This window comes from Schistocerca serialis, chromosome 3, assembly GCF_023864345.2.
Source record: "Schistocerca serialis cubense isolate TAMUIC-IGC-003099 chromosome 3, iqSchSeri2.2, whole genome shotgun sequence".
Classification (NCBI taxonomy): Eukaryota; Metazoa; Arthropoda; class Insecta; order Orthoptera; family Acrididae; genus Schistocerca; species Schistocerca serialis.
The window spans coordinates 573,762,731-573,777,139 of record NC_064640.1 but is presented as its reverse complement, the minus strand read 5'-3'; the positions used below and the strand labels follow the sequence as shown (position 1 = coordinate 573,777,139).

At 42.0% G+C, this 14,409-nt stretch overlaps 1 protein-coding gene across 1 annotated transcript in view; it reads left to right on the top strand.

Annotated features, from left to right (window-relative positions):
• LOC126471024 (trichohyalin-like) overlaps positions 1 to 14,409 on the top strand; it is a 95,618-nt gene that overhangs the window by 25,275 nt on the left and 55,934 nt on the right. Inside the window, exon 2 of the mRNA XM_050099085.1 lies at positions 522 to 1,571. Within this exon, the coding sequence (XP_049955042.1) occupies positions 522 to 1,571 (1,050 nt within the window). The remainder of the gene's footprint in view (positions 1 to 521; positions 1,572 to 14,409) is intronic.

The window sequence follows — 14,409 nt, the reverse complement described above, 5'->3', positions numbered from 1 at the left end:
TGGGAACACTAGGGCTGCAAATGAAAAAAACTATAGCCAAATAAAAGCCATGTGCCATACAAGTGTGGGTGCACCAGTATTCAAGACAAGAATAGAGCTCTGTAAGTAAGTTTTCGATAATTTTGCTGTAGTCAGTGGATATGGTTCTACCCCACAAGTGATTACGAACACAGAATTGAACAGGGAGTTGGAAAGGTGTAGGAAGCTGACAGCAGTGCATACAACAGATACAACACATTCTGTGACTTCACCATCAGGAGGGAGATACAACCATAGCCTTCGAAGATGTGTGGAGTGGCACATGTTCACTGAAAACATAGTTTAAAATGTACACAAACTCTTCACAACATTGCCAGGGCAATTCTTAAAACAGTTCCTATAGACATGGAGGGTAGGGGTCCACATAGCTACGAATGAAGTTTTCACAGAGGGTGTTACAAGAATCAGGGGAAATGCACGAGAGGTAACAGTGAGGTAGTGGTAAACATCACTATGATTCCACTTGAGAATAACGCTACCAGTACCTGGTGAGGCCACCCCCAAGGCCACCCCCAAGGCCACCCCCAAGGCCACCCCCAAGGCCACCCCCAAGGCCACCCCCAAGGCCACCCCCAAGGCCACCCCCAAGGCCACCCCCAAGGCCACCCCCAAGGCCACCCCCAAGGCCACCCCCAAGGCCACCCCCAAGGCCACCCCCAAGGCCACCCCCAAGGCCACCCCCAAGGCCACCCCCAAGGCCACCCCCAAGGCCACCCCCAAGGCCACCCCCAAGGCCACCCCCAAGGCCACCCCCAAGGCCACCCCCAAGGCCACCCCCAAGGCCACCCCCAAGGCCACCCCCAAGGCCACCCCCAAGGCCACCCCCAAGGCCACCCCCAAGGCCACCCCCAAGGCCACCCCCAAGGCCACCCCCAAGGCCACCCCCAAGGCCACCCCCAAGGCCACCCCCAAGGCCACCCCCAAGGCCACCCCCAAGGCCACCCCCAAGGCCACCCCCAAGGCCACACCCAAGGCCACACCCAAGGCCACACCCAAGGCCACACCCAAGGCCACACCCAAGGCCACACCCAAGGCCACACCCAAGGCCACACCCAAGGCCACACCCAAGGCCACACCCAAGGCCACACCCAAGGCCACACCCAAGGCCACACCCAAGGCCACACCCAAGGCCACACCCAAGGCCACACCCAAGGCCACACCCAAGGCCACACCCAAGGCCACACCCAAGGCCACACCCAAGGCCACACCCAAGGCCACACCCAAGGCCACACCCAAGGCCACACCCAAGGCCACACCCAAGGCCACACCCAAGGCCACACCCAAGGCCACACCCAAGGCCACACCCAAGGCCACACCCAAGGCCACACCCAAGGCCACACCCAAGGCCACACCCAAGGCCACACCCAAGGCCACACCCAAGGCCACACCCAAGGCCACACCCAAGGCCACACCCAAGGCCACACCCAAGGCCACACCCAAGGCCACACCCAAGGCCACACCCAAGGCCACACCCAAGGCCACACCCAAGGCCACACCCAAGGCCACTTGCTCCCAATGGTTGCAAGGAGATGGTATCAATACATGTGGTTTCTGTATCAGGTTATGTGGCCTGGAGCCACCAGACAGAGGCAGAACACGCCAGTTCTGGTGGACTGGGACCACCAGAGTCTGCTTTAAGGACTATTACTTGTTCTTAGATTTAGATATCTGTGAAGACTTACTTGTAGATTGAAACTTGGGAAGGGAGCATCTATAAGAGATCTTGTTCTGGTGAGATGCTAGAGGATAATTTTTCTTCAAAAGCTGTGGGTTGGGGGATTTGCATCTGTAACCAGATGGGAGACAACATCCCAGAAGCGTACGTGGGGGAAGTAGTAGAAGGGTTCCCAAACTGCCAGGCGAGTGAATGTAGTCTAGTGATGCTAAGGGAAAATGATGGACTGGGTTTGCAGCACAGAAACAAGTGCTGCTGCAAGGGCTAGAGGGTCCTGTATCAGATAAGGACATACATACAGTAATTGTGAGGCCCCCTGGATGCATTGGGGGCGGGGCGGAAGGGGAGTTGAGGTGGTTCCGATTCCCATGAATAAATTTAAGATTTTTACTTATTACATTACTATTACAGAGTTATAAAAAACGTGGCAAAATTACGTTAGCTGAATTAAAGTGCCGGAAGTGGTATTGGAAATCTGGTAGAGACAATTTGTGCCATTTTGCACCGCAGACCTGTATGAAACACTAATGATGGTTTAAGAAACATTAAGACATACCAGTTTGTTAAAACCATAACTATTGCTAACAAAGACAGCACTATTCTCGCACTCAAAAAGAAAAACAGTACAAGATTAAAGGGAAACGAATGAATCATATCTGGAGAACATTTTGAACACTATGAATCGTGACAGCTGAAACCAAGGTAGAAGCTACATTCGTCACTTTTTCGAAAACATGCAACTATTATATGGTGCATAACACTGTGCTGTCTGTAATGTACTTTTATTTTGCTACCGGTTTTAGTTCTGAACCATCATCGACGGTAACAACAACACACGAAAGTGGACAATGTGACAATACAAAACGAAATGCCGATGAATCTAAATACGAAAATTATCAGATGTATCACATGTCGTACACGCTTTAACTTAAGTTATCATAGAAACAATTGACAAGAAAAATTAGAAATTGTGACAAGATTATTTTTCTCTTTGTATCCCTGGTTTTTTCACTTCAAAATACAGGGTGATTCAAAAAGAATACCACAACTTTAGGAATTTAAAACTCTGCAACGACAAAAGGCAGAGCTAAGCACTATCTGGCGGCGAATTAAGGGAGCTATATAGTTTCATTTAGTTGTACATTTGTTCGCTTGAGGCGCTGTTGACTAGGCGTCAGCGTCAGTTGATGCTAAGATGGCGACCGCTCAACAGAAAGCTTTTTGTGTTATTGAGTACGGCAGAAGTGAATCGACGACAGTTGTTCAGCGTGCATTTCGAACGAAGTATGGTGTTAAACCTCCTGATAGGTGGTGTATTAAACGTTGGTATAAACAGTTTACAGAGAATGGGTGTTTGTGCAAAGGGAAAAGTTCTGGACGGCCGAGAACGAGTGATGAAAATGTAGCACGCATCCAGCAAGCATTTGTTCGCAGCCCAGGAAAATCGACTCGTAGAGCTAGCAGAGAGCTGCAAATTCCACAATCAACTGTATGGAGAGTCCTACGAAAAAGGATAGTTATGAAACCTGAACGTCAACTACCCGAGGCGATGGATCGGCCGCCAGGCAGCCCGTGACAGAGCACTTCATCACTGGCCTCCAAGAAGCCCCGATCTTACCCCCTGCGATTTTTTTCTTATGGGGGTATGTTAAGGATATGGTGTTTCGGCCACCTCTCCCAGCCACCATTGATGGTTTGAAACGAGAAATAACAGCAGCTATCCAAACTGTTACGCCTGATATGCTACAGAGAGTGTGGAACGAGTTGGAGTATCGGGTTGATATTGCTCGAGAGTCTGGAGGGGGCCATATTGAACATCTGTGAACTTGTTTTTGAGTTAAAAAAACCTTTTTAAATACTCTTTGTAATGATGTATAACAGAAGGTTATATTATGTTTCTTTCATTAAATACACATTTTTAAAGTTGTGGTATTCTTTTTGAATCACCCTGTATATTCATATGATATCTGTATTTCGATTTTGTAATTGAGTGTTTCTCTTCCTTTTTTAATTATTGTCTGTAGGCTAGTTCTTTATTTTGGCTTATGACACTTTAGTAATGTCGATTAAATATTTTTATTCAATGTGTAAGTGTAGATTCATACCTTATATCTATTAATTTTGATCTGTACGAAATTTAATTTCATTTCCTGATTGTGTAGACATTTAGATGACATTTTTCTAACCAAAGTGTAGCATGTTTCTTCATAAAATATTTCTGGTTAGATTGTAGCATATGCATAAAATTTTAGATGTTTGTCATCTACATATTCTACATTCCTTTTGTATTTTCCTTCACTCCTAAAAATTTTATTTACTTCCCATTAATCTGACTATTTTCGTCAGATATGGCTTGACTGATTTGAATTTCATGGATTGCTCTGTAGCTTTTATTTTATATGCTTGAATTTGACTGGATTGTAAAATATTTTATATTCTTACAGTCATCAATCCTGTTTATCTTACATCGTATTTTATTGGTGTTTTATGTAGTATCAGTCACGTGCATAACTTAAGCTGATAATCACAGAAGTATTTAATGGCAACTTCTTTGTATTGTCATGACTCATCTTTGTCTTGGTACTTCTTTGTCTTTTTGATGCTCATCGATGTTTTGTCATATTTTAATCTTTTGACAATTTTGGATTTTTCTTGGCAGTTATGCCTTTTGTGGCAACTTCTGTCAATGTATGTATGACATGTAGCTTATTACATGTGGTAATTTTCGTGAGTATTTCGATCGATTTAATTTTTTCTCTTTTCTTCGTATTTCGTTTGCCACTGTCCACTTTCGTATGTTTTACAGCTGCTGTTTATGGTGGTTCAGAAACGAAACCGGCAGCAAAATAAAGTAACATTACAGACAGCACAGTATGATACATTTTGTAAAATTTGTTCATGCTGTTGACAATTGCCTAAGCAAGGTATTCTATTATATGGCTTATTGTGATGGATTCCTCTTGGATAAAACAATCCCCCATTCAGAGTTCCAAGTGGGGTCTTGTAAAGAAGACTTCTCCAGAAATAACTGAACTGGTATTCTACAGGTCGGAGTATAGAATGTGATGTTAGATCCCTTAATCCGGTATGCAGGTTAGATAGGTTAAAAAGGAATGGATTTGTTGAAGTCGGTAAGAATAAGTGCAGTTCAGTGGCAGGAACACAAATACTTTCATCACGTAGTGCGAGTTAACCAACATAAAATCAAATAGAAGTAATCCAGAAGTAGGCCAAAAAACGAATACGAAACTAAGAATGTGGGTCAGCTACGATGAATGGAGTGAACACATCGTAACGAAGATAGAAACTGTAGCAGTCCAAGTTTTATGTCAACTAGCTCCAAAGATGAGAGAAAATATATTATGAAATTTTTGAAATAGTCAAGGTATATGAAAATTCAATTTAAATAGGTGATTATAAATTCGACAGTAGGAAAATGAGGGAAATGGAAACAGGAACCGCCTAGTAGTATTTTGTACACAGCATGATTTAACCATCGCTAACACTATTTAAGAATCATGACAGAAGACCTGGGGACACCAGAAGGTGTCTGATGGTTTGCATAATATTTCGGAAGCAGGTTCTGAATTAAGACATTGACAGTGGCATTAGTGGGCTGACCATAATTTATTGTTAATAACTGCATATTTAATCTGATATTGCAAATAGGTATGAAAGTAAGAAAATGGGGCCCGAATAAATTTGAAGAACCAGATAGTGTTGGTTTCGGAAGAATCATTAGAAAACGTTGGACTGAAACAGGAGAAAGTGAAACAACACAAACTTATAGCTTTGAGAAGTGAAATGTGGAAGCAACAGAGGCTTGCACAGATAAAAAAGACGAAGTCTAGTAACAATCCCTGAGTATCACAGGGGATAGTTAATTTATGAAAGCAGGCTAAATGCAATAAATATATTTAAAACTTAAAGATGAAAATGGCTAAGCAGGAACGACTAGACAAATTCTAGGCTGTAAAGTACATATTACTAGGGGAGGGTATGTTCCGCCTATAAGAAAATTGTAACATCTTAGGAGAAAGAACTACATGATTATCACGAGTTCAGGTGGCAAGCTAGTACACATCAAAGGGGAAGGTGGAAGGAATACACAGAATGTATAAAGGGAAAAAACTTTATGGCTCTATTACCGAACGGGAAGTCCAAGTAACTGAACGTGAGATCTGAGACAATACTACGAGAGGAATTTGACAGAGCACTAAAAGCAATGTAAACATGAACCCTTGAGTAGACAACATTCCTCAGAATTTATATCCTATGGAGAGCCAGCCATGACAAAATTCCTCTATTTGGTGTGCAAGATGTACGAGAGGCGAAATACCCTCAGACTTAAAGAATGTACTAATTCCTGATCCAAGGAAGACAGGTGTGAGCGATAGCGAGCTATCACTTTAGTAACTCATGGTTGCAAAATATTGACACGAATTATTTACAGAAGAATGGAAGAACTGGTAAAAGCCGACTTCCGGAAAGTTTCGTTTGGGTTCTGGAGAAATGCTTTAACACCGAATACTGACCCTACTACGTGTACTAGAAGATAAGTTGCATCCAAATTACGTTTATAGCAATATTAGGAAAGTTTGACAATGTCGACTTGAATACACTTTAAAATTTGGAAGGTAGTAAGAATAAAACACAAAACTTAGGCAGATAATTATATATAACTTTTACAGAAACCCGATGGCAGTCTTAACGGTAAATACATGAAAGGGAAGCAGTGATTGAGAAGGGAGAGAGGCAGTGTTGGTCATATCCTAGATCTTATAAATCCGTACGTTGAGCAAGCAGTAAATAAAACCAAAGAATAATTTGGAGAAAAAACGAAACTTCAGGGTGAAGAAATAATAGCCGAGGTTTACCAGTGACATTCTTATTGTCACAGACAGCAGAGGACTGAAGGGCTATTAAACGGTGTGTATAGCGAGCGCATGGGAAACAGGTCAAAGTGGACATTAACGAATGTGAATCAACGGAAAGGGAATTTAGTGAAATTGAATCTGGCTATGCAGAGGGAATTAGATTGAGAAACGGAACGCTAAGAGAATTTTTGCTATTTGGGAAGGAAGCAACTGATAATGGCTAAAGCAGAGTGAATATACAAGGCAGACTGGTAACACGAAGAAAACCATTTCCGAAATAGAGAATTTGTTTATACGTAATAATTTAAGGGTAAGGTAGTCTTTTCTGTGTCTGTAGTGTGGCCCTGTGTGGTAGGGAAACTTGAGATTTCAAACACTACAATAACGCATTTGAATGTGGTGCTATAGCAAAATGCTCAAAATTAGATGGGTATATCGCGTAACGAGGTATTTAATCGAATTGAGGGGAGAAATATCCATGTCACAACTTGATTAAAAGAAGGGATCGATTGACAGGACTTTCAGAATCATCAAGGAATCGTCAATTTGGTATTTAAAGGAAGTGGTTGGGAGTGGGGGGGGGGGGGGGGGGGTTGGAGGGGGTTACAGGGAGACCAAGGGTACAGGAAGTCCAAATCGATATAGGTCGTAGTACTTAGCAGACGAAAACGTTGCACAGGATATACTAGCACGAAGAGCTACATCAAACCAGTCTTCGGATTGAAGATTACAAAAACAGTCCGAGTTTTCGAAAATATTTGTAGTCACAGTTTTCATAGGAGTAGACATTGCGTCAGTGAACCTTTACAAATCGTTCCAAGTAAGTATTATTGGTTTATTCGTTATTGTTTACTGACAAGCTGCTTTTCCCCGCGTTTGCTAGAAACTAAAAATTGTTTACTGCTCGTCTAAGTTTTCTGGGTCACTTCTGTGCATTGAAAATTTAACTTCAGTAATCTGAATCTGGCCGCGAAACATTTGAACGTTTTCGTGATAGCTACAGATCATAGCTCGACGCCGTTGGACTACCTTACGGAGTGTGGAACTGACCTCAATACTGCAATATTTACAGCAGAAGGAAAACTGCCCGTTTCCTACGAATATTTCACAATAATATCCAGACATAATTGACGTCATTGCCTTTTCAAATCCGACCTATTCAGATACTCATGTTCTCAATTCAAATAAATTGAATACAACTGAAACTGAAATTTTACACTCTTCCTGGCACATTAGAACTGTGTGCCTAAACAGGTCTGGAATTTGACTTTCTGGAGAAGTGGTCTACCAACTGGGCTACCCGCCCACGACTCATCCCGTGCTCACAGTTTTTACTTTGGCCAGTTTCCCTCTTCCTACCTTCATACAATCACAAGTAGATTTACCAGAGAAGCTTCGAATCAGCGCCGCCGTCACCCCACGCAGACGGAAAATTCATTATGGAGGTTTTTTTCAAAATTATGTACACTGACCAAAACAACGGTAAGAAGCTGTTAAATAGAAAAGAGTTTTACATTTATATGCTGTCTTACACTGCACTCACCTCATCCATTATCGGAGATTCACAGTTTATTGAAGGAAACCTGGAACAAAAATGGAAAATATTAACCAATAAATATATAAAAACTAGTTACACAAGTGGAGGCTTCGCGCTGTATCACTACCTTCACTTGTGTTTGGATAGAAACTGCAGGTAGGTAGATAGGAAGATCGAGCTGTCAGCCTTCTGTTTTTGTGGAAAGATACATTTGTATTCAAGAACTCTTCAAAAATTAGGGTATTTGGACTTCAGAGCGATTAGAAAGGCAATTTAAATGGTACTTGTACCTTTAGAATGAATGGGAATAATACGTCAGAATTTCTAATTCGGATGTGTGTAGAATGTTCAGTAGGATCCATGGATATGGTTTCCTCGGACGATGGAAAGGTTTGAGACTCACTGATTGCGATATTACAGGACCATTTTTTTCGACTTGCAAAGAAGGAAAAATAAACAATCAAGCACATCGTATTCGATGTGGGCAATTAGAAGCAAGTATTTTACTGAAGATTAAGTTCGTCAGCCATTTCCACATAGGAAGAAAGATAGGTTCTATTTGTAAAGCTGCTACACATCTGACCTGAAGTATGGTTTTAACACAGCAGTTTTTTAAGTATGGTCCCGCTGGAGATGGGATACCCTTGCCTAATACATATACGTGACTATGCAAATCACATTATGTGCCTGACAGAGGGTTCATTAAACCCCTTTCCTACTAAATAAAGTTAAAGCAATAACAGCCCTCTGTCGCAAAAGAAGTCTTCACCTAGGTTTTGACTACGTATGCCTTCATCAGAAGCGAAACAATCGAACTGGCATGTCACGTATAAAATAAATATCAAGCGACAAAGCTTTAGTTAAAAATTTTTTTAAAAACAATATGTAGAAGGCAAGCCACTATGGGCTGCTCACATGTCGAGCTACAGTAGCACGCCAGTTTGAATGTTTTACTTCTGATGGAGGCACTCATAGTAGTGCCGAAACCTAGGTCAAAAGACCTTTTTGAGACCGAGGGCTCATTGCTTTAATTTTACTTTGTAAACGGTGGCTGACCATGCAGCTATATTAAAAACTAACACTTTCCTACTGCTTTTCTACCGTTCTAAACTAACAACGCATGGGGAAACAAGCAATTTATTCCATCCATGCAAACTGGTTTCTCTTATTTCATTACTACGATCCTTTCTCCCGGTGTAAGTGGGCGTCGAGAAAATACTTTCGCATTCGAAGGAAGAAGTTAATCATTTCCTTTCGCTAGTGTATCTCGCAGCAACGAAAAACATTATGTTAATGATTGCCACACCAACTCACGTATCATATCCCTGGAACCGTCCCTGCTTCGTAGCATTAAAGAACTACCTGCCCTGCTTTTAATTTTTTCGGTGTGTTCAGTCAGTCCTACATGATAAGGATCCCATACTGCACAGCAGTGCTCTAGCAGACGTGGACAAACGTAGGGTACGCAGCCTTCAATTGGTTTGTTGCATCTTTTAAGCATTCGGCCTATAGAACGTAGTATTTTGTCTGAGAATGTTCCAATTTTAAGTTGCTCGTAATTTTAATTCTTAGGTATTTGAATGGACAGCCTTTAAATTTGTGCTATTTGTTGTGTAACCGAAATATAACATTACATTTAGCATTGGGTACCTTTACTTTTCATTGTTCACCGTCACTTGCCACTTTTCCGAGTGCACGGACTTAACTGGCTGGTCCCGCTCCGACCAAATGACAACCTGACCCGTTCGCACCAGCCGGCCTCTAATTTCCTCACCTCGTCCTACAGAACTGCCATAGAAATAATATTCGCACTTTTCGTAAAATCCGACTCGTCAGTTAACTTTATCTACTGACCAGCTATAAACACCGACAGTAGCAACTGAACGTACACTTTTACGTAAACATAGGTCATCAACAAGAAGCTACAAGATTTGAATCTTGCCTTTTCCAGTGTAGCTCAAACGTTAAAGGTGTCATCTACATATATACTACGCCAGCCACCACACGGTGCATGGCGTAGGCTTACCTTTTATCATAGCTGTTTCACTACTTACGATCAGTTTAGAAGCGAAGTAGTAGCTGAAACTAGTGTCGTCTGACACTAATGAGAACGACGCCTTGAAGCACACTGCATAACCAATGTTATTCGTTGAAAGATTGAATATTATGGCAGCCTGTGTTACGGAAGCTTGCTCGCACTGTGCAGTCTTCATTCAGTAACTCTTTAAAGCAGTTTTTATATCTGTTGTACGCCTGAATACGTATTTGAAGTTCTGTTTGTTCATGAAATTCTTATGGCTAGATACCTGAGTGGGTTGTTATGCACCTCCAGTGAACTTTCTGCGGGCAATTGCGTTAACCATTAAGCTATCTGAACAGGCCTCCACGTCGTCCTCAAACTTTACTGTCAGCTATGTTTCCTCTTGCTAACACTATCCCACGGAACTCTTGAGAAACACTACTTCGGCTAAGGCTGTTTCTGTGGGTAAGCAATTCGTTTCCAAATCGATGGAGTGTTATGGCGCTCTTAATGTAACTACTTCCCACTGTTCGGAAGGAACCTGCAGCCATGCGGCACAGTGACTGCCAAAAGCTCGTGGAGGAGAAAAAAAAACAAATAATCCTTTGTCTGATTAACGCCAAAACCTAAGCTGGTCTCCCCAAGTAAGTCTGTATTAGATTCACGTACAGTTTTTCAAGAAATTTCGCAACTGGTCATTTGCCTTCTAGAGGTTTTCACTCTAGCCTTAGGTCTTCTACAAACAGTATCTCCATTTTTCATAAACTCTCAACCTTATAAGATAATTTACTGCTGTTTACCACCCGATTTGTGAGTAGTACACAGCGTCTAAATTACAAGGAATCCAACGTGCAAGTAAAAAGTGCTCAATATGCACTAGTCTAGGAAAGATCCAGAAATATCAAGGAGAAACGTGGGTTGGTGGTTATGAATTTGCTCGCCATAGGAATTGTGTTCCTATAAACAAATCCAACAGGTATACTTAAAAGGACCACCATCTGTGATGAAACATTGTCATCTATCGATCTGTGGTTCACAGTAGGATACACTGATCCATTTTTATGGTGAAACTGAAGCATCCGTCACGTCAAATGTCCCCAAAAATTAAGGTCACATGAAACATGTGCACACAGTCATTCAATACGAGCTAAGTGTAGTCGATATTGATTATATGAAACACCAAGTACCTAACCCTGTAGTCAAAGAGTTAAATAGCATCTATTGTTCAACATAGCACTACCTCAAACCATATATAGTGTGGTACGAAGAGAGAGGACATTTAAAAACAAAACTAAGAGGGATGGAAGAGAGAGCTCATTAACGATGGGGGTCAGTGGCCCCAAAAACCCAGCATTCAGAGCTAAATGCCTTAATTACATTGTCCTGCCCCAATGGTACATTGAAACATTTGAAAATAAAAACCACTTTCTGAGGAAACTGAAGACCAGTTCAACCATCCGTTAATAGACTGACAATATTTGAGGCAAAGAATTCTGAAGGCCACTTTCAGCATGGAGGGCCAGAATGAAGTTGCATTCCACAACGATGCGAGCTACTGTCTGTAAGGCTCCACAACTACAATGTGGGAGTGGCTCACTATACAAAATAGAACTATGGGTTAGCTTCGTATGACCAGTATGAAGGAGACATAAGACGATTGACACCTGGAAGGAACGAAAGGAAGAACGCCGTGCATCAGTAGTATTTACAGCATGGAGTTTGTTAGACAGGACAGGACCCCATCAGATGTATGTCTCTCTACGAGTAGGCAGAGGACTTATTTGAACCCTCAAATCCTCACCTTGGATCGTAAAAGACAGCAGGCGATTAATCTCATCTAACCCAACAGCAACTTCAATTCCTGCGATTCTCATATGACTAAGTTCAGCGAGAAGGTCCTGAATACCAGATAACGTCAATGGCCTGCATACTTCATTTAGTCACTACACAATAAAACTTGAGAGGTCCGTTTATTAAGACGGGGGAGGGGGCTCCTAACGGCCTTCAGCTTCGCCATAAGAAGACTACATGTTCCTGGCAACAAGTGATGCTCCTGATTGACAGGAGATGTAAAAACATGTTTTAGAGCTGTCAGTATAAAATACGATGGCACCCTGAAACTCAGGAAGAACAATGTAACAAGCTGCAGAATCGTGGAGCAACAGTTTAGGACCTTGAAATAGGTCAGTCCAAATTCGTGGATTGGGCACCAACGAATGGAGAGAGGCGGGGCATAAGGAATGTACGAGAAAACATGGGGAGCTGATTCTAGGGAGGAGAAGCGGAGATCCTGGTGAGGTGAATTCCAGGTGATAACAACGCCCAAGGGCAGGTATCCTGACAACACCACTCGCATGCAAAACCAGTGTGACACATTAAATGACCAGCAAATTGTCGAATAGCGATTGCATAGAACGTTTACAGTTGGTACAGCTGTAACTGAACAGGTAAGATCCTCATTTCGGTATGGAGACTACTTAGTCCAGAAGGGACCAATGGACAGACGAGTTACATGATTTACTGATTCTATCAATATTAGAACCGAGTCGAATCCAGTAACTATAGTCGAATCGGGATGATAGCGTCTAGTAAATACAGAGACAAGCAGCACGATGCTCACCCAACGAGATACGGGCAAGGAGGCAAAGTATTAAGCTTCTGCATGCAATTATTTAGTTTGCGATGCCCCACCCTGATTTATCCTAATTTGGATACGTATTCGCCTATAATTGACAGTAAGCGGCGATCTGACTCCAATTTTTGTAGACAGGCACATGTAAGTAATTAGCATCCACTTTACCTTTTGCTCTCTAGAATGGAGAGCTTTTATCTTACCACACAAAATTTTGATTAAAGGAACCAACAAGATAACGTTATTGAAAACATTGAAGAGGAGAGCACAAATATTAATGTGCAACATTTTGAGATGTTACACCGCAAATGATTGATGCTGACACCATATATGTACAGAGTTAATTAGCAGGAAAATGAATACTTTCATCTGCACAAAATACATCTGTTGTAAACATGAAAAAAAATAAACTTACTGTGAAATAATCAGTGATCATAACCTCCTAAGCACTGAAGATGGTCAATTAATATGATGGTGCTTTTATTGCATACATTCCGTATGGCAATGTCCATTATATTAGTAAAACTTGACACTATGTCGAAACAAGCCTACAATTCTGTAATTATACTTTCAATCAACAAAGAAACACTGCATCCTGCTCTTTAACCAACTGGAAGTTACTGTCGTCAGACACAAACAAATTCAAGAAATCGTATGGGCTGAAATGCAGCCACAGGAATTTTCTGTTGTAGGTAAGAAAGATTACACAGTATCTTTTGGCGTCTTCTGGAACACTGCTTCCGATTTGTAGTAATCCTTATAACATGCAAAATTCTTCGGTAACACTACCACGTTTTACTCAATGATGCCAGTAACAAATTTAGAACATGTTATTAATCACCAGCTCATTTCTCTTTACAATGAGAGAGATAAGATCACGACTTTTATAATTTGGCGGCCTAGAATGAAAACTACACACATACACTGAACTCCACCAATAAATTACTTTAGTCTTCACAGGTGGCGAGCACAGCCAATGGGCTCTAATGAGAATTGCTACTTTACGATGAATTTGCTGCTTTTAATTGTGGCTTAGATCTCTTACTACCTTCTGTCGTCATACTTTGTCAGCAAAACAGATCTTTCTACAACGCAATGCATGCCATCAGAAAGCATACAACTTCAAACTGGCCCACAAAAATATTTTTTCTTGGATAATTTTTTTTGTTTTTTTGTGTGGTTTTAGGGCGCACAACTTCAATGGTCATTAGCGCCCTGACTACGTTAAGAATGCACCGCGAGGCACAAGTTTAAAACAACTAAAAGGGAAAACACGATAAAAGAGACTGACAGGCATAGGATTAAAAAGCAGCATCATCAAATGTCCTTAGAGAGGTTTGTCAAATTAATAAAACGAAGAACACGAGCAGCTGCTCGTGGGTCATCCGCTAAAATGGCATCTAAAGTACATGGCAGGTTAAGATCTAGACGCAGTGTGTTAAAATCCGGACAGGACTTTAAAATGTGGCGGACCGTCAGCAATTGCCCACATGGGCAGAACGGCGCCGGCGCAGCCGTCAGCAGATGGAGATGGCTGAACCGGCAGTGTCCAATGCGTGACCGGGCCAAAACGACCTCCTCCCGCCGAGAAGGGCGGGAGGAGGACGTCCAAGCCGCGGGAAGAGGTTT